The sequence below is a fragment of the Capra hircus genome, chromosome 25 (genome assembly GCF_001704415.2).
Source record: "Capra hircus breed San Clemente chromosome 25, ASM170441v1, whole genome shotgun sequence".
NCBI classification, from domain to species: domain Eukaryota; kingdom Metazoa; phylum Chordata; class Mammalia; order Artiodactyla; family Bovidae; genus Capra; species Capra hircus.
Genome location: NC_030832.1, coordinates 18,700,017 through 18,725,424, shown reverse-complemented (window position 1 = coordinate 18,725,424; position 25,408 = coordinate 18,700,017). Strand labels below are relative to the sequence as shown.

Below are 25,408 nucleotides of genomic sequence, written 5' to 3'. Positions count from 1 at the left end.
AGTCCATGGGGTTGCGAAGAGTCAGACATGACTGAGCAACTTCACTTTCACTTTTCACTTTCATGAATTGGCGAAGGAAATGGCAAGCCACTCCAGTGTTCTTGCTTGGAGAACCCCAGGGACAGGGGGTCACACAGAGTCGGACAAGACTGAAATGACTTAGCAGCAGCAGCAGGATATCCTAGAGGCCTGGAACAGGGCTAGAAGGATAGCACTGACGATGAGATAGCATTTGTGGTAACTACATACTGAAAAGCACTCTGGGTCACTTTCCCAAGAGTTTAGGGATGATAACAGTAGTTAATATTGGGTTGGCCAAAAACTTGTTCATTATTTTCCATAAGATGGCTCTAGTAGCGGTTAGTTGTCTTGAACTTCATTTGAAACATTTTTCTTAGATTGTATTGTCACAGCTGTCATATAAGTTCAGTACAGTTCAGTTGCTCAGTCGTGTCTGACTCTTTGTGACCCCAAGTATTGCAGCACACCAGGCTTCCCTGTCCATCAACTTCTGGAGCTAACTCAAACTCACGTCCATCAAGTCCATGATGCCATCCAACCATCTCATCCTCTGTCGTCCCCTTCTCCTCCTGCCTTCAATTTTTCCCAGCATCAAGGTCTTTTCAAATGAGTTAGTTCTTTGCATCAGGTGGCCAAAATATTGTAGTTTCAGCTTCAGCATCAGTCCTTCCAATGAATATTCAGGACTGATTTCCTTTAGGATGGACTGGTTGGATCTCCTTGAAGTCCAAGGGACTCTCAAGAGTTTTCTCCAACACCACAGTCAAAAATATCAATTTTTTGGCACTCAGCTTTCTTTATAGTCCAACTCTCACATCCATATATGACTACTGAAAAAACCATGGCTTTGACTAGATGAACCTTTGTTGGCATAGTAATGTCCCTGCTTTTTAATATCCTGTCATATATGTTGGTCACAACTTTTCTTTCAAGGAGCAAGCGCTTTTTAATTTTGTGGCCGCAGTCACAATCTGCAGTGATTTTGAAGCCCAAGAAAATAAAGTCTCTCACTACTTCCATTGTTTCCCCATCTCTTTGCCATGAAGTGATGGGACCAGATGCCATGATCTTCGTTTTCTGAATGCTGAGTTTTAAGTCAACTTTTTCACTCTCTTTTTTCACTTTCATCAAGAGGCTCTTTAGTTTTTCTTCTCTTTCTGCCATAAGGGTGGTATCATATGCATAACTGAGGTTATTGACATCTTTCCCAGCAATCTGGATTCCAGCCTGTGCTTCTTCCAGCCCGGCATGTCGCATGATGTACTCTGCATATAAGTTAAATAAGCAGGGTGACAATATACAACCTTGACATACTCCTTTTCCTATTTGGAACCAGTCTGTTGTTCCATGTCCAGTTCTAACTGTTGCTTCTTGACCTGCACACAGATTTCTCAGGAGGCAGGTAAGGTGTTCTGGTATTCCCATCTCTTTCAGAATTTCCCACAGTTTATTGTGATCTACACCGTCAAAGGCTTTGGCATAGTCAATAAAGCAAAAGTAGATGTTTTTCTGGAACTCTCTTGCTTTTTGATGATCCAAAGGATGTTGGCAATTTGATCTCTGGTTCCTCTGCCTTTTCTAAATCCACCTTGAACATCTGGAAGTTCACAGTTCATGTACTGTTGAAGCCTGGCTTGGAGAATTTTGAGCATTACTTTGCTACCATGTGAGATGACTGTAATTGTGCAGTAGTTTGAGCATTCTTTGGCATTGCCTTTCTTTGGGATTAGAATGAAAACTGACCTTTTCTAGTCCTGTGGCCACTACTGAGTTTTCCAAATTGGCTAGCATATTGAGTGCAGCACTTTCACAGCATCATCTTTTAGGATTTGAAATAGCTCAGCTGGAATTCCATCAGCTCCCCTAGCTTTGTTCATCATGATGCTTCCTAAGGCCCACTTGACTTTGCATTCCAGGATGTCAGACGCTAGGTGAGTGATCACACCATAGAGGTTATCTGGGTCATCAAGACCTTTATTGTATAGTTCTTCTGGGTATCCTTGCCACCTCTTCATATCAGCATGCATTAAAAAAAAAAAAAAAACTTACCAATTTGGTGAATTTCTCTGTTGTTGTTTTTCAATCATTCAGTCGTGTCTGACTCTTTGTGACTCCATGGACTGCAGCACACCAGGCCTCCCTGTCCTTCACCATCTCCTGAAGCTTGCTCAAGCTCGTGTGCTTTGAGTTAGTGATGCCATCCAACCATCTCATCTTCTGTTATCCCCTTCTCCTCCTGCCTTCCATCTTTCCCAGCATCAGGGTCATTTCTAATGAGTCGGCTCTTGTCATCAGGTGGCCAAAGTAATGGAGCTTTTGCTTCAATACATCAGTCCTTCCAATGAATATTCAGGATTGGTTTCCTTTAGGATTGACAGGTTGGATCTCCTTGCAGTCCAAGGGACTCTCAAGAGTCTTCTCCAGAACCACAGTTCAAAAACATCATTTTTTCGGCACTCAGCCTTCTTTATGTTCACACTCTCATCCGTACATGACTACTTGGAAAAACCATTGCTCTGACTGTTATGGACCTTTGTCAGCAAAATAATGTTTCTGCTTTTAAATATGCTGTCTAGGTTTGTTATAGGTTTTCTTGCAGGAAGCAAGCGTCTTTTAATTTCATGACTGTAGTCACCATCTGCAGTGATTTTGAAGCCCAAGAAAGTAAAGTCTGTCACTGTTTCCATTGTTTCCCCATCTATTTGCCATGAAGTGAAGAGGAATTTCTACGTAGCCATTTTAATATTGAAGATGGAAGAAAAAGCAACATTTTCAGCATATGCTGCTTTACTAACTCAAGAAAGGTAAAAACACAACCGAAATGCAAAGCAGAAAAAAGGTTTGTGCAGTGTATGGAGAAGGTGCTGTGACTGATCGAATGTGTCATAGTCGTTTTTGAAATTTAATGTTAGAGATTTCTTGCTTGATGATGCTCCATGGTTGGGTAGACCTGTTGAAGTTGAGAGTGATCAAATAAAGACATTGATTGAGCACAATCAACATTATACCACCCGGGGGATAGCTGACATATGCGAATATCCAAATCAAGCATTGAAAATCATTTGTCCCAGCTTGGTTGTGATAATCACTTTGATATTTGGGTTCCACATAAGTTAAGCAAAAATACCTCCTTGACCATATTCCCTAGCGATTCTCTTCAATGTAATGAACAAATTGTGACAGGCAATGAAAAGTGGTACTGTACAATACGGTGGTATGGAAGAGATCATAGGGCAAGTGAAATGAACTATCACCAATCACACCAAAGGCCAATTTTCATCCACAGAGTGTGATGTTGTATATATGATGGGATTGGAAGGGAGTCCTCTATTATGAGTTTCTTCCAAAACACTAAACAATTTTTTCCAACAAATACTCCTCCCAATTTGACCAACTGAAAGCAGCAATTGACAAAGAGCATCCAGAATCAGTCAACAGAAAAAAACACATAACCTTTCATCAGGATAATGCAAGACCATATGTTTCTTCAATGACCAGGCAAAGCTTGTCGAAAACTGGTCATCAAACTGGAAGATCTGATTTGTCTGCCATATTCACCAGACATTGCGCCCTCAAATGTCCATTTATTTCAGTCTTGACAAAATTCTCCTAATGGAAAAAATGTCAGTTCCCTGGAAGACCTGGGAAAATGCCACCTGGAACAACTTTTTGCTCAAAAAGATAAAAATTTGAGGGAAGATGGAATTATGAAGTTGCCTGAAGATTTACAGAAGGTAGTGGAACAAAATTATGAATATGTTGTTCAATAAAGTTCTTGGTGAAAATGAAAAAAAAAAACGTGTCTTTTTTTTTTACTTTAAAACTGAAGGAACTTTTTGGTCAACCCAATACTGTAAATTTATATAGTGTATAAATAAAGATGTTGCTTGAAGTTTAGAGATGGGCAGAGAGGGTAGTTGAACCTAAAATTGTTGAGATCGAGTGGTCTTGATGACATCCTCAGACCCTTCTGAGGAATCCGTGAAGATGGGAGGATGCTGGTGACTCTGCAAGTGTGTTTCCATGTCTGTGTCCCCACAGCTCGTGATGTGGTAGCCAAGTTATCTGAGGACAAAGTCTGTGATCTGAACGATTTCCAGTGGATCTCCCAACTGCGCTATTACTGGGATTCCAAGGATGTACAGGTGCAGATGATTACTACAGAAGCCTTATACGGCTATGAGTACCTGGGAAACTCCCCCCGGCTGGTGATTACACCCCTCACTGACCGCTGCTACAGGTAAATTCTGGGCCTCCCCAGACCTGAAGGGTGAATAGAGAATTCCAAAAGGAAAATCTGAGAAAGAAGTTTGGAGCAGCTTGAGTTTGTTACCTTTACCTTCTGTATTCTAGATCCTCTGATTTTAGAATTTTTACCTTAGTCATTGTGGTCTCCCAGATGGGCATTTTAGGCCATAGGAATAAATGAGAACCCAGTAGGAGTCCTAATGCAAAGTATTGTGTTCAAACCAACAACTAGAACATTGATGCCTATCCTTGAAAATGCACAGTGCTTAAGAAAGCTCTCCAATGGCAGGAATCAAGAAGGTGCCAGGAGATCCCATGGCCAAGAGATAGAAAAGGGGCCAGGTAAAGACCCAGGCAAGGAGTCTCTGAGCTCTGCCACCCAGTCTGATGAAGAGGTTGGGCCATTCTGTGCTCAGCAAATTGCTTTGCCACTTTACTTGGAATTCACAACTTAAGAAACTTGGATTTTGTGAACTTGTCAATTTTGTGATGTTTAGATTTTTCTTTGATTTTATATATTGTTTGAGGGCAACTTTTAAATTATAAAGGTAGTACTTGAGTATTTTTTTTCTTTCAAAGTCCTCAATCACTTGTTTTCTATGTTCTATGACTTCTTCAGTCATTTATCTGTTCTACTCACTATTCAACAACCATTTCTTGAACTTTACTGTGCATGATGTGTGACCTCCAGGAATCCTCAACCTAATGGGGTAGGGGAGAGAGACACACTCAGGTGATAATAAGAAAGTGTGTTAACTGAAATTATAGAGGCTCATACACAGGGCTGTGGAACCACAGTTGATGTATCATTCATTTCTAATATTTATCTTATGCCTCCCATATGGAACTGAACAATGGGTTCTGAACTCAAGAGTTCATAATCTAGTGGGAGAAATATATTTATTTTTCATTATTCCATTAGCACTGGTGATCTTTGGAATGCAGAGGGTTTTTCACTTTCATTTGACTCATTTAGTATCAGTTCAGTTCAGTTGCTCAGTCATGTCCGACTCTGTGACCCCATGGACTGCAGCACTCCAGGCTTCCCTGTCCATTACCAACTCCCAGAGCTTACTCAAACTCGTGTCCATCGAGTTGGTGATGCCATCCAACCATGTCATCCTCTGTCGTTCCCTTCCCCTTCTGCCTTCAATCTTTCCCAGTATCAGGGTCTTTTCTAGTGAGTCAGTTCTTCACATCAGGTGGCCAAAATATTGTAGTTTCAGCTTCAGCATCAGTCCTTCCAATGAATATTCAGAAGTGATTTCCTTTAGGATGGTGTGGTTGGATCGCCTTGCTGTTCAAGGGACTCTCAAGAGTCTTCCCCAGAACCACAGTTCAAAAGGATCAATTCTTCTGCATTCAGCTTTCTTTATAGTCCAGCTCTTATATCCATATATAACTACTGGAAAAACCATGGCTTTGACTAGATGGACCTTTGTTGACAAAATAATGTCTCTTCTTTTTAATATGCTGTCTAGGTTGTCATTTAGTATGTATATATTCATTTATCCATTCAATCATTCATTCAAACAAATGCTTATAGGTGCCACCCATACACCAGGCACCAAGGTTACAACACTGAGTAAAATGGGATTTTTTGTGATGATGATGTATTGCCCATATAATCAGGGAAAATCATATTTAATTATTTGAGTCAAAACAAAAGAAACCAAAAGCCAGTTTGTTTCTTATGCCTTAGGACATGGCATTGAATTCTTATTTTCTTCCCCTTAGGACATTGATGGGAGCTTTGAAGCTGAACCTTGGAGGAGCCCCAGAGGGTCCAGCTGGGACAGGCAAGACAGAAACCACCAAAGATCTGGCCAAAGCTTTGGCCAAGCAGGTAGGGAAATGCTGTCCATCCTCACACTTTTCCCATCCCTCTCTGGAGCCATACCCAGGGAAGTTGGCATGAAGTTCAAGATGGCTTAGCGTACCAGGCAGAGTGGGGCCCCAGCTCCTCCAATAGAATGAGAAGAGGGGAGCCCCACCTCTGTTTCAAGGTGCAAGGTGATTCAGATGGGTGAAACCCATCCTAAATGGAGCCCACATCCTCTCTCTCTCTAGTGTGTGGTCTTCAACTGCTCTGATGGCTTGGATTACAAAGCCATGGGGAAGTTCTTCAAAGGACTAGCCCAGGCTGGAGCATGGGCCTGCTTTGATGAGTTCAACAGGATTGAGGTAACCCTGCTACTAGGCTACTGAACAAAGGGTTTGGACATGCAGGGGCTTTTTTTCTGGGCTCTCAGTTCCTCAGTGACAGTGCTTATGTCTCCTCTATGGCCCTTGCACAAAGTAAGTACTCCATGAACCAAACAAAAACAGCCCCAATGAGACAAAATGCCTAGGGTATACATAAGAATTCTCACCAAATTCATTCACTCACTTGCTCATTCAAAAATTTATTGAGCAACTACTCTATGTCAGATATTGTGTATGTGTTCATAATACAGAGATGAGCAAGAAACAGTTTTGCCCTCTAGACTGTTATAGTTCAGCCAAGGGAGATAAAAATTAAATGATACAAGTAGAATATGAGAGAAGTCTATATCAGTGGTACAAAGGAGTCATCACAAATGAATGAGTGGTTAATTCTATTTGGGTAGGCAGTTGAGATTAGGGAATGTAAGCATGCAATTTGAACCAATAAACACCATACATGCATACTATGGGTGAGGTATTATGCTAGGTACAGGAACAAAGATAAAATACTTACACACACACACACACACACACACACACACATATATGCATGCATATACACACCAGTTTTCTGTTCTTTTCCCAAAACTCTAAATCATGCTCCTAACTTTGAATGTGAAGGTCCTTTTCTCAGGTGATGGGGTTCTTTCTTCGCTAGGTGAAGGATACTATGGCAGAGTGGGGTGGGTGGCTGTCAGAAGCAGGAGCTCAAATCAACCAGCCATTCTCACTCCAGGTAGAAGTACTGTCTGTGGTAGCTCAACAGATTCTCAGCATTCAACAAGCCATTATCCGGAAGCTAAAGACATTCATCTTTGAAGGCACCGAGCTCTCTCTAAACCCAACCTGTGCGGTCTTCATTACCATGAACCCTGGGTATGCTGGCAGGGCTGAGCTGCCAGATAACCTCAAGGTAAACATCAGAGTGGGAAATACTGGGTGTACTTTATGGTATAGAAACCTTTAGAAGTATCCAGGCATCTCTCAGAGAAGCCAAATAATAGACCATGTGATATTTTTCAACTATGAGAAGTGAAGATGTTTTTTGGCTTCAGAACTCAATCATCTCCCCAACTCTAGCTTTCATGAGGTGGGAGAAAATATATACCATAATAACCAATGGCAAAGAGGAAACAATGAACACTGGAATAAGTGTCACTATTTCTGATGTCTACAAGGGTCAGACAGTTCATATAAACGAAAAAAGCCAAATAGGCCTGATAGGAACTCTGACAGATATCCCACCTAGAGGCAGCAGCCCCTACTTATCCCCAGGCTACTCTGGCCAAGCAGGAATTTTGGGACCTTCTCATTTTTTCAGGAAAAAACAGAAATTTGGATGGTTACATAAAATCTTATTTTTAGATCCTGGCTTAATGCAAAAACTAAAATCATTGTAGGCAAAATAAAATCATTGTAGACCAAATAAAACAGATTGGCATATAAGAGAGCATCAAAGATCAACACAGAGAACGCTGGTAAACCAAGACCAGAGTACATGGAGCTAAGCTAGTTAGGCCCAAATGGTGTCCACACCAAAGCAGAATGTTCCAACCAGCTAAAGAGATAACAAGAGAGCTAATATGTCCTCGAGACCTACTGCTCAACTGGCCTGAGCTACAACCATGGCAGTGAGCATTGGTCCTGCTGCTACGGGAAAAGGAAAGTGCCTCTGAAGTAGGGGAGAGAGGATATAAGGGAGGCCATCTTCAAGGGGATAGGCACTAAATGACCTTAGCATGCTGCTCTCATAGATGAAAAAAACCCAAAGTGCAAAGTGACTGGGTTTCTACCTGTGGAGCATCTAGCCCCCCAACTGCATGAAGAAAGGGAGACTTCAAGACCACTTCTTTATGGGTTTTCTTTCAAATTATTGCTCCATTCCCTCGAGTGAAAGACACAAGAGAGACCTGGACAAAAACGTATATTTACAATAGCACATGATGCTCCATCTGCTAGAAATGCATTCTGATTAGTTCCTGGAATCTAATTCAAGTATACCACTCCTCCTCCTCCCTGGGAATAGAAAAGAAGTCAAGGAAATCCCTACGAGTGACCCCTCCTCTCTAGGTCAACATAGACCAGTAGACACCAAAGTAGAATCTGAACCCGCATTTCTCATTTTATAGTGCACAATTGTAAGTCCCTCCTGCATCCATCCCAGCTAACAACCATGCTAGATCTGCATAAACAACGTTCATGAGACAGTGTAGCCTAGCAGAAAGCACTCAGGGTTGGCGTCAGGAAGTCTGGATTCTAGTCTTGGCTCTACCTCTAACTGCATGACTGAGGCAAGTCTCTTCTCCTCTAAGATCTAAAATACAAAGTCACTTCAGTCATGTCCAACTCTTTGCGACTCTATGGGCGGTAGCCCACCAGGCTCCTCTGTCCATGGGATTCTCCAGGCAAGAATACTAGAATGGGTTGCCATGCCCCACTCCAGGGAATCTTCCCTACCCAGGGATCAAAGCCACATCTCCTATGTCTCCTGCATTGGCAGGTGGGTTCTTTACCGCTAGCACCACCTGGAAAGCCCCAATAATAACAATACCTGATATTTATTGAGCCCTTACTATGTGCTATACACCTTTTTAAGCACTTCACTTATATAATATTATTTGTCCTCATGATAACTATGAAGAGGGCATAGTTGTTAGTAGACCTTTTTGAGGTTAAAGACCAGCGGTCTAGACGGGTTACCTAACTTACCCATGGTTGGTATGTAGCAGAACAAGGACTTGATTTTTTAAATCAAGACCTGTCTAACTTCAGGATTCTTCTGCTATGTAATTATCCTGCATCCCTGAATGACTTCTGATGTCTACATTGAACACCAGAAGGCTCCAATAGTTGAATGAAGCTATTGAAACTCCACTTGGCATAGGAGGATGAAGTGTTGCTAGGATACCGGCACCTAAAGCCTTCCACACAACCACTGAGGGACCCAATGTATTTGGACAAGGCTAGTGGGGAGGTTCCTGAAGCAGTGAATCCATCTGTAAAGACAGTCTCTGCACTGATTTGTGCACAGACCTCTTTCCTGGATTGTCACTGGGTGGTCTGAATGATCATGTTATTTCTCTTTGCCTCTTTAGATGTGCCTTCCCAGTTTTCACCTTATGCAGTTAGGTTCTGAATGGCATTTCTTTTCCAGGCCTTGTTTCGGACAGTGGCCATGATGGTGCCAGATTATGCCCTCATTGGAGAAATCTCACTCTACTCTATGGGATTTCTAGACTCCAGAAGGTACATTATATCAGCTTTCCAGTGGGTTTTAAAGGAAGAGTGATGGAATGACTTTTTGTAGGGTGGATTCAAGGTAAATTGTCCATTGGAAAACAAAAAAGAGAAACGAGATATATGCTTTTACTCACAAGTTTATCTGAATGTACATAGCCCTGGTCTCGGTCTTGACCCCTTCTTTGACTAGGAAATGGCCAAGATTCCCAAGAAAGAGCCCTCCACTCCCTTTATATGTACCTGGACTACTTCTAAGAAAGACTCACTCATTTCTTCTCTATCACTCACTGTTAACACACACACACACATTCCTAAATGACTGAAAGACATGAAATTATTTCAAGATTGAGTTGTTATTGACCAAGATTGAAGAGGAAAAATTAATATAATTTAGAATTAACTTTGTTATCAATATAATATTTATGTACTCCCATCAACTTGATTACCTCTCATTCAAGTATTACCCAGTTTCCTGAGACACAGACATACACAAGCATCAGTGTCTTTTTCAAATATAACCAGAATTGTGAATATTCACTATAAAATGGCTTTTATTGATCTATTTCAAATTTTACATTTATCTTTTCACATTGCTTGGCCATAATCAATTGATTTTTTGGTCACCACAGATATCTCCACAAGGCCCAAAGTGTCTTTGTGGTCTGGAGGTCATTGCTCTTAATGCACAGGGTTATAGATGTTCTCAACAGAATGTGTCATCCTTCCTAGGCTAAGAGGCTGCCTCAGTCATTAGAAGTTTAATGTATTATTTTCTATAGGAGACTTGGCTTACATTGATTTGCCTGTTCAATTCATTTATTCAATTGGCAAACCTTCATTGAGCCACCTACCTTATGCCCTGCCCAGTCCTAGGTGCTGGTGAGCAACACAGTCTTTGCTTTTAAAGTAAATCAGTCTTGTTAGACAGGAGTCCTGCAAGGAACATATGCATCAGTATATTAGTTAGGGTAAACCTCACCTCCAAATTCCAATGGCTTAGCATAGTAAAAGTTTTATTTTTTACTCCCTGGAAATCCAAAATGGGTATCTGTGATCAGAGGAGTTCTTCCCCAAGGAACCCAGGTAACTTATATCTCACAGCTATAACACATGAGCATGGAGGAGCTTATAGAGGAGGTTTTTATGGACCAGCCCTTAGAGTGGCATACTTCTACTTCATTCATATGCCACTGGCTAGGAGTCAGCAATGTGGCCACCCCTGTGGGGAAGGCTGGGAAATGTGGTCCCCTATGTGCTCAGGAAGAATAAGATATGGTAGTGCACATGAGCATACATGTATTATGTGCTGAGTATATTAATTTTTGAGATGGTTTTTTTAAATTAAAAGAGGGATATTGAAAAAAAAATTGTAATGTTACAGAAGCACAAAATTGAGTGTCCCCTGGTGGCTCAGACGGTAAAGCGTCTGCCTACAGTGTGGGAGACCTGGGTTCTATCCCTGGGTCAGGAAGATCCTCTGGAGAAGGAAATGGCAACCCACTCCAGTACTCTTGCCTGGAAAATCCCATGGACAGAGGAGTGTAGTAGGCTACAGTCCATGGGGTCGCAGAGTCAGACATGACTGAGCGACTTCACTTCACTTCACTTCATTGTGTCCCTTAGTAGTCCCACTCTATAGGCACTAACATTGTTAATCATTCGATGTAATCTTCCCAAATGTGTTTATGTGTGGCATACACATGTACTCATATATACACATAAAAGTATAAACACGTATAATTTCTTATATAGTACATATTACACTTATGTATGTGCTTGCTATTTTTCATCCTACCTTTGAAAGAGAGTTATAGTGCTTCCTTAGCTCATTATGGTAACTCCATGGGATTTCCCAGGCAAGAGTACTGGAGTGGGTTGCTATTGCCTTCTCCATAACTCTATAAGGAAACCTTCAAATGATAAGATTTTTCCATCACGTTCATGGGCAAGCCTGGCTTCTGAAGGGACAGGGCACAACATGTTGGGAATGTCTGCTGAGCAGGACATGGGCCTTACAGACATGTCTTTGCCCTCCTAGTCTTGCTCAGAAGATTGTTGCAACCTACCGCCTGTGTTCAGAGCAACTCTCCTCCCAGCATCACTATGACTATGGCATGCGTGCTGTCAAGTCTGTGCTCACTGCTGCTGGCAACCTGAAACTCAAGTATCCAGAGGAGAATGAGAGTGTCCTGCTGCTCCGCGCCTTGCTTGACGTCAACCTGGCCAAGTTCTTGGCTCAAGATGTCCCTCTGTTTCAGGTATGCGATGGTTTGGGACCTTGGCTAAGCACTGAGATTCTACTTCCCAAGATGAAAAAAAATTTAGGCACCTCTTCCACTCCTTACACCCTGGTCCATTCTCTAGCCAGCATCCCTATTGCCAGATACCCTCCCCCAAATATTAAGTAATAATGGTAACAGCAATATCCCTAATTCTTGATTTTTAATAAAAAAATGTTTATTAAAAAATTAAACTAAAATTAAATTTTAAAAATTAAAAATTAACTAAAAAATAAACTATTTTTATTTTTTAATAAAAATAGTTTCACTGATAGGATAATATTTGCTGTTGAGTGTGAGTAGTTAGTTGTGTATATCAAATATAATTAGTTTTGTAACTATTTTAACACCTATCTTCCTTACTAGGCTGTAAGCTCTTAAAGACAGAAAGCATGGTTATTTTGTTCATTCCTAGTGTAATGACTGGAATAGCACAGACATTAGCTATTTTCTGACTTTTTAAATTATTGGAAAGAAACAGCATGTTTAACAAATATTGTTGGAATTTGTAATTGTGGATAAGGTATATGATTCTGGCACAGGAAAACTGAGGTTTGGAATTTTCCAAGGATTCCTGCTATTTGTAGAATCCATTAAAGAAATGTTGAGGTTATATATCTGATAATTCATCCTTTTCACATCTTGAATTTATGTTAACAGGGAATTATATCAGACTTGTTTCCTGGAGTTATTCTTCCACAGCCAGACTATGCAGTTTTTATGGAAGTACTAAATGCAAACATCAAAAAGATGAAACTTCAGCCAGTACCTTGGTTTATTGGAAAAATTATCCAGGTTGGTTCCATGTACCTATGTGGAAATGTACCTGTTTATTCTTTGCTGAGGTCAGAAATCAGAAAGAACTATGGTAGATTGGAACTGAACTGATGGCAATTGGAAATTAGAGCTGGAGGTAGAGATGAAGACACGTAACAATCCACCTTCAATTTTCATTTCTAGAAGTTGATGTTTAAAATCCAATATTTTTCCTATCACCATCTTCCCTGGGGTTTCTTTTTTTTAATTTAGGGATGAAATAGAACCTTTTGGGGCATTGTGCTTTGAATTAGTCAAGACTTTTTTGGTTCCCAATGATAGAATGTGAACATGAAAGTTCCTCAGTTGTGTCTGACTCTTTGCAACCCTGTGGACTATATAGTCCATGAAATTCTCCAGGTCAGAATACTGGAGTGGGTAGCCTTTCCCTTCTCCAGGGGAGCTTCCCCACCCAGGAATCAAACCAGGGTCTCCTGTATTGCAGGCAGAATCTTTACAAACTGAGCTATGAGGGAGCACCCTCCCAATTATAGAAATTCAATTCAAACTGTCTTAGTCAATAAAAGGGAATTTACTCACCTAACTTGAAAAGTCCAGAAATATGTTGGCCTCAGGCATAGTAGGATACAGATTTTATTTAGATAATATCAGGAATCCATCTCTCTTCATTTCTGGATTCTGCTTCTCTCTGCGTGAAAAACTGATTCTCAGGGAGGCCTCCAGTAACCTCAGACTTAAATTATCTCATGTTCGAGTCCAGAAGGAAAAAGAACATCACTCTCAGAGTGTCCTCAGCAAAAAGTCTCAGTATTAGCTTTGGATGGTGTTGATAAAGTCACATGACCATCCCTGAAGCAATTACAAAGATATGGAGACAATAATAACCCCACCTCTGCCAGAAGTGGAGATGGAGTCAGAGCCACCCAAGTCAAGTCATGTGGACTGAAACATAAAGTGGTGGTTCCTCAGGGGAAATCAAGGTGCTTTATTAATAAATGAAAGAAGTGTCTCTATAGTCTCAATCTTGGAGAACGTTAGTGAAACTTCACCTAATTTCAGGTTTCCTTCCCTATGATCACTTTCTATGTAAAACTACCTTAAAGACATAAACAGAATAATGTGAGTCTCAAATGCACTTTTTCTGCGGAATCATAGGGCAGAACTACAAGGGACCTTAAATGCCATCTGGTGTTTGGCCCCATAAGAACACTGGCATCCAGAGAGGGAACAGATTTGGATTCACATAGACCTAGTTTCAAATCTCACCCCATTCCATTTTTTGCTGTGAGATTTTAGGCAAGTTAGTTCAACATTCTGAGCCCCAGTTTCCTCATCTATAAAATAAAGACAGTAAAATCTTTCCCATAGAGTAATATTGAGACAAGAGATATGTAAATTGCCAGATATAGTGCCTGATTACTATATCATTGTCAACCCCACCATCTCCACAGACACGCAAAGCATCATCATTTCATAAAATCATATTGTTATTGAGAATCGAAGATCAAGATTAGGACCCTGGTCTCCAGATTCTGAATCAGAATAAAATTTCTAGGAATAAAAAATTTTCCCAGGGCTTCCTTGGTGGCTCAGTGATAAGGAATCCAGCTGCCAGTTCAGGAGACACAGATTCAATCCCTGATCTGGGAAGATCCCACATGCTGCAGAGTAGTTAAGCCCATGAACAACAACTACGGAGCCTGTGTTCTAGCACCTGGGAGCCGAAACTATTGAGCCCATGTGCCGCTTGTGAAGCCCACAAGCTCTAGAACCTATGCTCCACAATAGCAAAAGTCATCGCAATGTGCAGCCCGCACACTATAAATAGAAAGTAGCCCTTGCTTGCCGCAACTAGAGAAAAGCCCTTGCAGCAACAAAGACCCAGCACAGCCAAAACCAAATAATTAATTTTTTTTAATTACTAAAAAAATTTCCCCTACTCTCTCATTAAGAAAAATATTTTTCCCTACTATGTCATCAAGTGTGGTAGTTTTGACACAATTCATTTAACCCAATATTGAATCCCAATTATTCATTGGGATTTTATAGATGCACTATATATCAGTTCAGCTTGGTGAGTTCAGTCGCTCAGTTGTGTCTGACTCTTTGTGACCCTATGGACTGCAGCACTCCAGGCTTCTCTGACCATCACTAACTCCTGGAGCTCACTCAAACTCATGCCGTCAAGTCGGTGATGCCATCCAACCATCTTATCCCCTGTCATCTGCTTCTCCTCCGGCCTTCAATTTTTCCCACCATCAGGGTCTTTTAAAATAAGTAAGTTCTTTGCATCAGGTGGACAGAGTACTGGAGTTTCAGCTTTAGCATCAGTCCTTCCAATGAATATTCAGAACTGATTTCTTTAGGATGGACTGGTTGGATCTCATTGCAGTCCAAGGGACTCTCAAGAGTCTTCTCCAACACCACACTTCAAAAGCATCAATTCTTTGGCACTAAGCATTCTTCACAGTCCAACTCTCACATCCATACATGACCACTGGAAAAACCATAGCCTTGACTAGACAGACCTTTGTTGGCAAAGTAATATTTCTGCTTTTTAATACGCTATCTAGGTTGGTCATAACTTTCCTTCCAAGGAGTAAGCATCTTTTAATTTCATGGCTGCAGTCACCATCTGCAGTGATTTTGGAGCCCCCCAAAATAAAGTCTGACACTGTTTCCACTGTTTCCCCGTCTATTTCCCATGAACTGATGGGACCAGATGCCATGATCTTCGTTTTCTGAATGTTGAGCTTTAAGCCAACTTTTTCACTCTCCTCTTTCACTTTCATCAAGAGGCTTTTGAGTTCCTCTTCACTTTCTGCCATAAGGGTGGTGTCATCTGCATATCTGAGGTTACTGATATTTCTCCTGGCAATCTTGATTCCAGCTTGTGATTCTTCAAGCCCAGCATTCCTCATGATGTACTCTGCATATAAGTTAAATAAGCAGGGTGACAATGTACAGCCTAACGTACTCCTTTTCCTATTAGGAACCAGTCTGTTGTTCCATATCCAGTTCTAACTGTTGCTTCCTGACCTGCATATAGGTTTCTCAAGAGGCAGGTCAGGTGGTCTGGTATTCCCATCTCTCTCAGAATTTTCCACAGTTTATTGTGATCCACATAGTCAAAGGCTTTGGCATAGTCAGTAAAGCAGAAATAGATGTTTTTCTGGAACTCTCTTGCTTTCTCCATGACCCAGCAGATGTTGGCAATTTGATCTCTGGTTCCTCTGACTTTTCTAAAATCAGCCTGAACATCTGGAAGTTCATGGTTCATGTATTGCTGAATCCTGGCTTGGAGAATTTTGAGCATTACTTTACTAGTGTGTGAGATCAGTGCAATTGTGTGATAGTTTGAGCCTTCTTTGGCATTGCCTTTCTTTGGGATTGGAATGAGAACTGACCATTTCCACTCTTATGGCCACTGCTGAGTTTTCCAAATTTGCTGGCATATTGAGTGCAGCACTTTCACAGCATCATCTTTCAGGATTTGAAATAGCTCAACTGGAATTCCATCACCTCCACTAGCTTTGTTCATAGTGATGCTTTCTAGGGCCAACTTGACTTCACATTCCAGGATGTCTGGCTCTAGATGAATAATCACAGCATCGTGATTATCTGGGTCGTGAAGATCTTTTTTGTACAGTTCTTCTGTGTATTCTTTCCACCTCCTCTTAATATCTTCTACTTCCGTTAGGGCCATACCATTTCTGTCCTTTATTGTGCCCATCTTTGCATGAAATGTTCCCTTGGTATCTCTAATTTTCTTGAAGAGATCTCTAGTCTTTTCTATTCTGTTGTTTTCCTCTATTTCTTTGCATTGATCACTGAGGAAGGCTTTCTTATCTCTCCTTGCTATTCTTTGGAACTCTGCATTCAGATGGGAGTATCTTTCCTTTTCTCCTTTGCTTTTCACTTCTCTTCTTTTCACAGCTATTTGTAAGGCCTCCTCAGACAGCCATTTTGCTTTTTTGCATTTCTTTTCCATGGGGATGGTCTTGATCCCCGTCTCCTGTAAAATGTCATGAACCTGCATCCATATTTCATCAGGGACTCTATCTATCAGATCCAGGCCCTTAAATCTATTTCTCACTTCCACTGTATAATCATAAGGGATTTGATTTAGGTCATACCTGAATAATCTAGCAGTTTTCCCCACTTTCTTCAATTTAAGTCTGAATTTAGCAATAAAGAGTTCATGATCTGAGCCACAGTCAGCTCCCAGTCTTGTTTTTGTTGACTGTATAGAGCTTCTCCATCTTTGGCTGCAAAGAATATAATCAATCTGATTTCAGTGTTGATCATCTGGTGATGTCCATGTGTAGAGTCTTCTCTTGTGTTGTTGGAAGAGGGTGTTTGCTATGACCGGTGTGTTCTCTTGGCAGAACTCTATTAGCCTTTGCCCTGCTTCATTCCGTACTCCAAGGCCAAATTTGCCTGTTACTCCAGGTGTTTCTTGACTTCTACTTTTGCATTCCAGTCCCCTATAATGAAAAGGACATCTTTTTTAGATGTTAGTTCTACAAGGTCTTGTAGGTCTTCATAGAACCTTTCAACTTCAGCTTCTTCAGCATTACTGGTTGGGGCATAGGCTTGGATTACCGTGATATTGAATAGTTTGCCTTGGAAATGAACAGAGATCATCTGTCGTTTTTGAGATTGCATCTAAGTACTGCATTTTGGACTCTTTTGTTGACCATGATGGCTACTCCATTTCTTCTGAGGGATTCCTGCCCACAGTAGTAGATATAATGGTCATCTGAGTTAAATTCACTCATTCCAGTCCATTTTAGTTTGCTGATTCCTAGAATGTCGACATTCACTCTTGCCATCTCTGTTTGACCACTTCCAATTTGCCTTGAATCATGGACCTGACATTCTAGGTTCCTATGCAATATTGCTCTTTACAGCATCAGACCTTGCTTCTATCACCAGTCACATCCACAGCTGGGTATTGTTTTTGCTTTGGCTCCATCCCTTCATTCTTTCTGGAGTTATTTCTCCACTGGTCTCCTGTAGCATATCGGGCCCCTACTGACTTGGGGAGTTCCTCTTTCAGTATCCTATTATTTTGCCTTTTCATACTGTTCATGGGGTTCTCAAGGCAAGAATACTGAAATGGTTTTCCATTCCCTTCTCCAGTGCACCACATCCTGTCAGACCTCTCTACCATGACCCATCCGTCTTGGGTGGCCCCACATGGTATGGCTTAGTTTCACTGAGTTAGACAAGGCTGTGGTCTGTGTGATCAGATTGGCTAGTTTTCTGTAATTTTGGTTTCAGTGTGCCTGCCCTCTGATGCCCTCTCGCAACACCTACCATCTCACCTGGGTTTCTCTTACCTTGGACTTGCTTTATCACTTATCTGTACATCCATAATCCACTTATCTTACTTTTCATGTATTTCAAAGTAATTTGCAGGCCTACAGGTAAACTTTTATATAGTTTAAATATTTTAGTACCAATTTTGAAAAACAAAACATATGAGGAGATCCCTGGTGATCCAGTAAATAAAAACTGACCTTCCAATACAGGGGACTCAGGTCGAATCCCTGGGTGGGAAACTAAAATCCTACATGCTGCAGGGCAACTAAGCCTGTGCTTCATAATGCATGCTTCAATGATGACCCAGAACAGCCAAAAATATATGTATGGAGTTACCAAGCTTTTTGTTATATTGATACCTTAATAATTCATTTTGGGCTTTGCTGATAGCTCAGTCGGTAAAGAATCCACCTGCAATGCAGGAGACCCTGGTTCAGTTCCTGGGTTGAGATGATCCCCTAGAGAAAGGGTTAGGCTACCCACTCCAGTATTTTGGGGCATGCCATGTGACTCAGCTGGTAAAGAATCTGCCTGCAGTGTGGGAGACCTGGGTTTGATCTCTGTGTTGGGAAGATCCTCTGGAGAAGGGAAAAGCTACCCACTCCAGTATTCTGGCCTGGAGAATTCCACAGAAGTTCCCCCTTCATAGTCCATGGGGTTACAAAGAGTAGGACATGACTGAGAGGCTTTCACTTTCAGTAATCTATTTAAAGGTGTGTGAGGAGGAAGGTGAGAGACTATCGAAACATAAGTGCCTTTCTTCTTTCTAATGCACAGTCGACTCACTTATCTTTATTCTATCTGAAATGTCTTTCCTATTTCAATGTAAACTTTACTTGATGGTTAGGGATTTTTTTTTGTTTTATCCTCTGTACCTATAGCATCTAGAACACTGTCTGGCACATAGTAGGTGTTTAACAAATATTTGCTGACTCACTTTTATCAGTACCTGTACCACCCCCCTATTGTCTTCATTTAGACCCTCTGTATAACTCACTTCCAAGGTGAAAAATATGTGTTAGTTGCTCAGTCATGTCTGACTCTACACAACCCCATGGATTGTAGCCCGCAGGCTCCTCTGTCCATGGGATTTTCCAGGCAAGAATACTGGAGTGGATTGCCATTTCCTCCTCCAGGGAAGGTGAAAAATAATGAGAACATAATCTTTAAAATAAAAAGCTTCACGTACTCCCTTTTTCTGAGAGAGTCACAGTTTAGAAGGAAAGAGAAAACATGTCACATTAATATAAATGACATTTTATATTAATGTCATATTTCCATTTCAGCTATCATAGACTACTCATCACAGACAGAACAATTAGAAAATTTAAAAAATGAGCTTCCACTTCACTATTGATTCTCAAGGGTAAGGGCTAAAATTACATGGAAGGTCATTTGTATTTTACAGCATCTCTCCTGACTCATAAAATACATTTTAATCTACTGAGAATTCAAATTAAGTCAGAGTAGCATTTAGGCCTTGAGAAAGGAAATTTCCAATAGAAATACAATTTCCTAAAATGACCACTGTTTCCTTTTCCTCTTTAAAAGCAAGTAGAAATGGTGTAATGGAAAGATTAGCAACATTGAAATCAGAGGCCCTGTGGTCAAATCCTGGTTCCACCACTGATGAGCTTGGGCAAGGCAGTTAACCTCTCTTGGGCTCAGTGTTCCCACCATTTGAAAGTAGTTAATGATGCCTGGTGGCTCAGTTGGTAAAGAATCCACCTGCAATGCAGGAGGCCTGGGTTCAATCCCTGGGTTGGGAAGATACCCTGGAGGAGGCATGGCAACCAACTCCAGTATTCTTGCCTGGAGAATCCTCATGGACAGAGGAGCCTGGTGGGCTGCAGTCCCATGAGGTCACAAAGAGTCAGACGTGACTGAGCAACTAAGCACAGCACACACAGCACAAGACATGCCTGAGTGGATTAAATGAAATGACTTAGGTGAATCAGTTCATGTTTAGCACATGGACAGGTACAGAGTAAATAGAATTACTCATCCCTTAAATAATCTGAAATGCACATATATTATTATTCATGCAAAAGATATTTAAGCAATAGATGAAAAAACATGACTGTAGCCCTCATTCCTTGTTGACTTCTGACTAATTGCAATTCTGGGAAGTTTGCAAAGATTAACTTCTTCCATAATGTTTCCTTCCAGATCTACGAGATGATGCTGGTAAGACATGGCTATATGATTGTTGGAGATCCCATGGGTGGCAAGACCTGTGCTTACAAAGTGTTGGCTGCAGCTCTGGGTGATTTATATGAAGGTAAAACTCACATCCCTGACTTCCAGGGAGAACAGGTGTCCCCACTTAGTTGACTGGTTCCAGAGAGATGATGCTAGGCTGTTAGCTTTGCCATCCCTGGATTTTGACATTAGAGCCAGAAATAGAACATGGCACACAGGGTTCTGCAGGCAGAAAATAAAGAGAAGGAGAGCTTCTAACAGGGGGTTTTATGTGCATCATTAGGCTGGAGGAATTTTCTCAAATGCTGAACTGTGGTTTCTCCAAAAGCTTCCCAGTGAGAGGGAAACTCCTGCCACTTACCTAAACAAAATTGTTCTAAAAACAGATCACTGCATGGTTTCTGTTTTCTTTCCATTCCTTCTTTGCCTCTCTTTCTTTGTCTTCCCTTTCCCTTTTTTTCTGCCTCCCATTCTCCCTCCCTTCCATCCACTCTGCTTCCCTCCCTCCCTCCTCCTTTCCTTCTTTCCTTCCTTTCATTTAATGTAGAAGATAAGGCCTCAGACTTCTGAATCAGACCTTGGGCAAGTTACTAAACCTCTCTTTGCCTGTTTTCCCAGAGGCATCATTGTGATAATGGGATCATTGTGATAATTAAATGAGATTATACAGGGCTTCCCTGGTGGCTCAGATGGTAAAGCATCTGCCTGCAATGCAGGAGACCTGGGTTCAATTCCTGGGTCGGGAAGATCCCCTGGAGAAGGAAATGGCAATCCACTCCAGCACTCTTGCCTGGAAAATCCCATGGACTGATAGGCTACAATCCATGGGGTCACAAAGAGTTGGACATGACTGAGCAACTTCACTTTCATACAGGTAAATAACTTAGCACAGTGTCTGCTCAACAAATAAAAGCTATGTCTTTTGCCAGAGAAACAGTTTTGGGGGTTTTCCTTTTATAAAACACAAACCTGTGGTTTTGAAAAGCAGTGCCTCGCTCTGCTTGTGTTTACACAATCCCTTCCAGTATGCTTTAATATTTTTTGTAATAACATTGAGTTACTCTTGGATTTTTGTTTTCAGTACTCACTTGACATTAAAAACTAATTTGGGCATTTCAAACTTAAATAGTAATTTAGGTATTGAATATAGTTTAGGAAACTAAATGAAGAGAAAGGAGGCTACCCCATTGTCTTTGCCTCAGGATTCTGCAGGAACAATTCTTGGTTCATGGTTCTAGTTCATGGTTCACGCACTCCAGTTTTTCCTTACTTTGAAGGATCGCGTAAAAGTGTGGTCTGTTATTACATATGATGTACCATCCATCAGCCTGTGTATTCCAGTTAGGTCCTGGTGCTCTATTCTCAGGGAACACTTATTGAGCAATGAAAGAAGAGGTTTCAGGGCTTAGCTGGCCCTTCAGATAGAGGAAAAAGAAAGTAACCATCTTTTACCTGTCAGTTGTTTCCTCATCTCAAGTCAAAGCCAAGGATCTAGGGTAGCCATGAAAGCTAGATACATAAAGAGACCTGATTATATGGCATCTCTCTCCTTTACTGCCTGAGTTATTTTAGGCCCAGACAGACTTTATTTAGATCTAAATGGCTCATTTGACTTGTTTGAAATGAGGATCAGAAGACAATATGGTGAGAAACTAATAGCTGTAATAACCCAACAATTTAAGGCATTGCCTATCCAGTTATCCCAATTTTTATACAGAGTATAAATTTTATAAGGACTATGCTTGGATGGCATGCTGATAAATTTGTTTGACCTTTTAGATGGCATTGACTCTTGTCTAATGTTCTGGTCTCACCAGAAACTTTGTAACTTGTGTTGGACCTTCTTGTCCAGCCAAACAGATGGAAGAGTTTGCTGTGGAGTATAAGATCATTAATCCCAAGGCTATCACCATGGGGCAGCTGTATGGGTGCTTTGACCAAGTGAGCCACGAATGGACAGATGGTGTCCTTGCCAATGCTTTCCGAGAGCAAGCATCTTCTTTGTCTGATGACCGCAAGTGGATTATATTTGATGGGCCAGTGGATGCTGTTTGGATTGAAAATATGAACACTGTTCTGGATGACAATAAAAAGGTACCTGTCTGATATCACTTTTACATAGATGGGGAATAAACTCCTTTACTGAAGAGAGTGATTGAACAAGACTATATAATATATACACTTATTTACACTGAGAATAAATGCCACATAAGAAAGTAACAGTAATCAATTCATGAATTATACTTTTGTTTTTACCTGTAGTAGGTAAGTTGAGTGTGTTTTGAGATAGTGTTGTATAATGGTTAAAAGCCTTAGTTCTGGCTTTAAATTAGACTACTAGCTCTACAATTAAGCAAGTTGGGCAATTCACATAACTTCTCTGAACCAATTTCTTCATTTGTAAAAAAGGTAGTAATAAAATAGGGGTGTTGATAATTAAGATAGTCCATACAAAGCAACCGATATATGGGATGGATTTTGGTTATCCATTGCTGTATAAATAAAGATGCAAACTACCATAATACTTAGTGGCTTAACTTTGCTCATGATACTGTGGATTATAAATTTTTAAAGGGCTAAAAAGGGCCAAGCTAATCCTCATGATGTCATCTGGGGTGGCTAGCGCTAGAGGAGCACAGCCATGGTAGCTTTTTCACTCAGTTTTTGGGGGCTCTTTCCTCCTTGACTTGTCTGTCTCTCCGTAACTCTCTGGCTCTGGCTCTGTTTCTCTCTCTCTCTCTCTCTCTGTCTCTCTCTCTCTCTGCCTCTCTTTCTCTCAAATAGCATCTTATCCTCCAGGCCTATCCACATGACTTGGGCTTATCATTTGGTGGTCTTGGAGTAGTGGCACTCCTTACCTGGTGGTTGATTTGCAAGAGGCAGGAAATTAAAATCTCTGCTTGGAATTGGCATAGCATGACTTTCTCTGAATTTTGTTAAGTCAAAGAAGTCACAGAACCTTTCCAGATTCAAGGAAGTAGAGAAATAGATGCCACCTCTTGATGGAGGTGGATGAGATCACACTGCAAAAGTACATGTAGGTTATGAGACATCACAGCAATATTTGGAAGATACATTCTGCCTACTGCAGTAAGTGTAGTGGCAAAGAGCTTAGTCTCTGGAGCTGGACAGCCTGGGTTCAGATCCTATGTTACCACTCAGCAGTCATGTAACCTCAGGAAAGCAATACCTATACCTCAATTGCATCATCTGTAAAATGAGGATAATAGTGTCTGTATTATAATATTGTTAGCAAGATTAGATAAATTAATATTTACAAACTGCTTATAATAGCACCTTGCATGTATCAAGTGCTGTAGAAGGGTTAGAATAAAATAATATTTATCACCATTTCAAGGAAGAGTTCTTACACTGACTATACTTCCTTATCAAATCGAAATATATTTTCCAACTGCATTTACATTTCACAAGACTAATAGTGAGTCATGCTCAACAATGGAAAGCCTAATTATCCAGATTATACACATATACTAATAATAGCATGTTCATAATTTTGATTATAAACATATAAATATAGAAGTGAGTTTTATTCCGTGATATGGACTATGTTGTGTAAACTAATTGTACACATGTATTGGTTGGTCCTGAGACCAGAAGTATAAAGAGTCAGTGAAATTCCTGATGGCTCTTCTCAGCTCTGAATGAAATCAAACTACTGTCACAGCTATGGGTCTATTTTACTTTTCTTGATACTCAGAGATGGCACTGTTAGTGGTGTTAGTCCCATAACAGCTGTGACCTTTCTGGGGTTGCAAGTAATGACCTGATTACAGACATGTTTGATGTGTGTCAGGTAATTTGCAAGAAGCTCTTTAGACCTCAACTTAGGAAGAGAAACATGGAGCAATGGAATTTCTTTTCCCCTGAGAGACCAAGGCACCAAGGCCTCAGGCCATCTTAGGACTTAAACATCTCACTTTAACCCATGTTGGGAAATGAGAAGCAGTGCCACAGACTTAGTGTATATACTCAGAGGCTGTCCTGTATATTTGCACTACTTTCTATAGGGATATACTTGCTAAACACTAGGGCTTCTAATGATCTTTCCATTTCAAAAATGATACGGAGATATTCTTGTCACTCTAACCCTGGACCAGTCCCTGAGGGATTCCAGAAGGAGTCTTTGTGGGAAACTTGAGAAAATATAATAGGATGCCAGTGTGCAATTAAGTTCTGTGTTAAACACTGAGGAAGGAACCATGAAACTAGCTGTAATCTGATAATTTCCAGATTCTTCATCTAAGGCTGCCATTCAGTGTTTCTCTGACTTCCCTATTTAACATTACATCTCACCAGACACAACATTCTCCTCTACTTTTTCTCCAAAGCATTTTCATCCTTGTATAGCCTACATATTTTGCTTATCATCTGTTCCTCCCAGCAGAATGCAGACCTCAAGAGGACAGGAATATTTTTGTTTGTTTTATTCTGCACAGCTAGCATTGTGCCTGGCACAGAGTAGGTGCTCAAGAAACATTTGTTGAATGAATTCAAACCATCTCTGTCTCCACTGAGGCCTTTTACTTACAGTTAGAATTCAAGCAATTTGCTGTCCTCTACCCCTCTTCTTTGTACTTTCAGCTGTGTTTAATGAGTGGAGAGATTATCCAGATGAGCCCCAAGATGAGTCTGATCTTCGAGCCAGCTGACCTGGAACAGGCCTCCCCAGCCACTGTGAGCAGGTGAGTCAGCTTGCATGAGCCCCTGAGGTAAGGCGAAGCCTCACTAACCCTGCTGCTGCTGCTAAGTCGCTTCAGTCATGTCTGACTCTGTGAGACCCCAGAGATGGCAGCCCACCAGGCTCCCCCATCCCTGGGATTCTCCAGACAAGAACACTGGAGTAGGTTGCCATTTCCTACTCCAATGCATGAAAGTGAAAAGTGAAAGTGAAGTCGCTCAGTTGTGTCCAACTCCTAGCGACCCCATGGACTCCAGCCTACCAGGCTCCTCCGTCCATGGGATTTTCCAGGCAAGAGTACTGGAGTGGATTGCCATTGCCTTCTCCATCACTAACCCTAAGCAGGAGGAAAGCTTTAAAAATCCACAAATATGTTTAATTCTAGCAGATCACCTATATTACCTTTTGT

The 25,408-nt window shown here is 41.0% G+C and overlaps 1 protein-coding gene across 1 annotated transcript in view; it reads left to right on the top strand.

The window, feature by feature from the left end:
• The window catches only part of DNAH3 (dynein axonemal heavy chain 3), a 236,259-nt gene that overhangs the window by 98,518 nt on the left and 112,333 nt on the right, over window positions 1-25,408 (top strand). Inside the window, 10 exon segments of the mRNA XM_005697585.3 lie at window positions 4,063-4,261; window positions 6,007-6,115; window positions 6,340-6,453; window positions 7,211-7,387; window positions 9,629-9,720; window positions 11,753-11,972; window positions 12,654-12,788; window positions 20,268-20,379; window positions 22,153-22,394; window positions 24,903-25,003. Coding sequence (XP_005697642.1) covers window positions 4,063-4,261; window positions 6,007-6,115; window positions 6,340-6,453; window positions 7,211-7,387; window positions 9,629-9,720; window positions 11,753-11,972; window positions 12,654-12,788; window positions 20,268-20,379; window positions 22,153-22,394; window positions 24,903-25,003 — 1,501 coding nt within the window.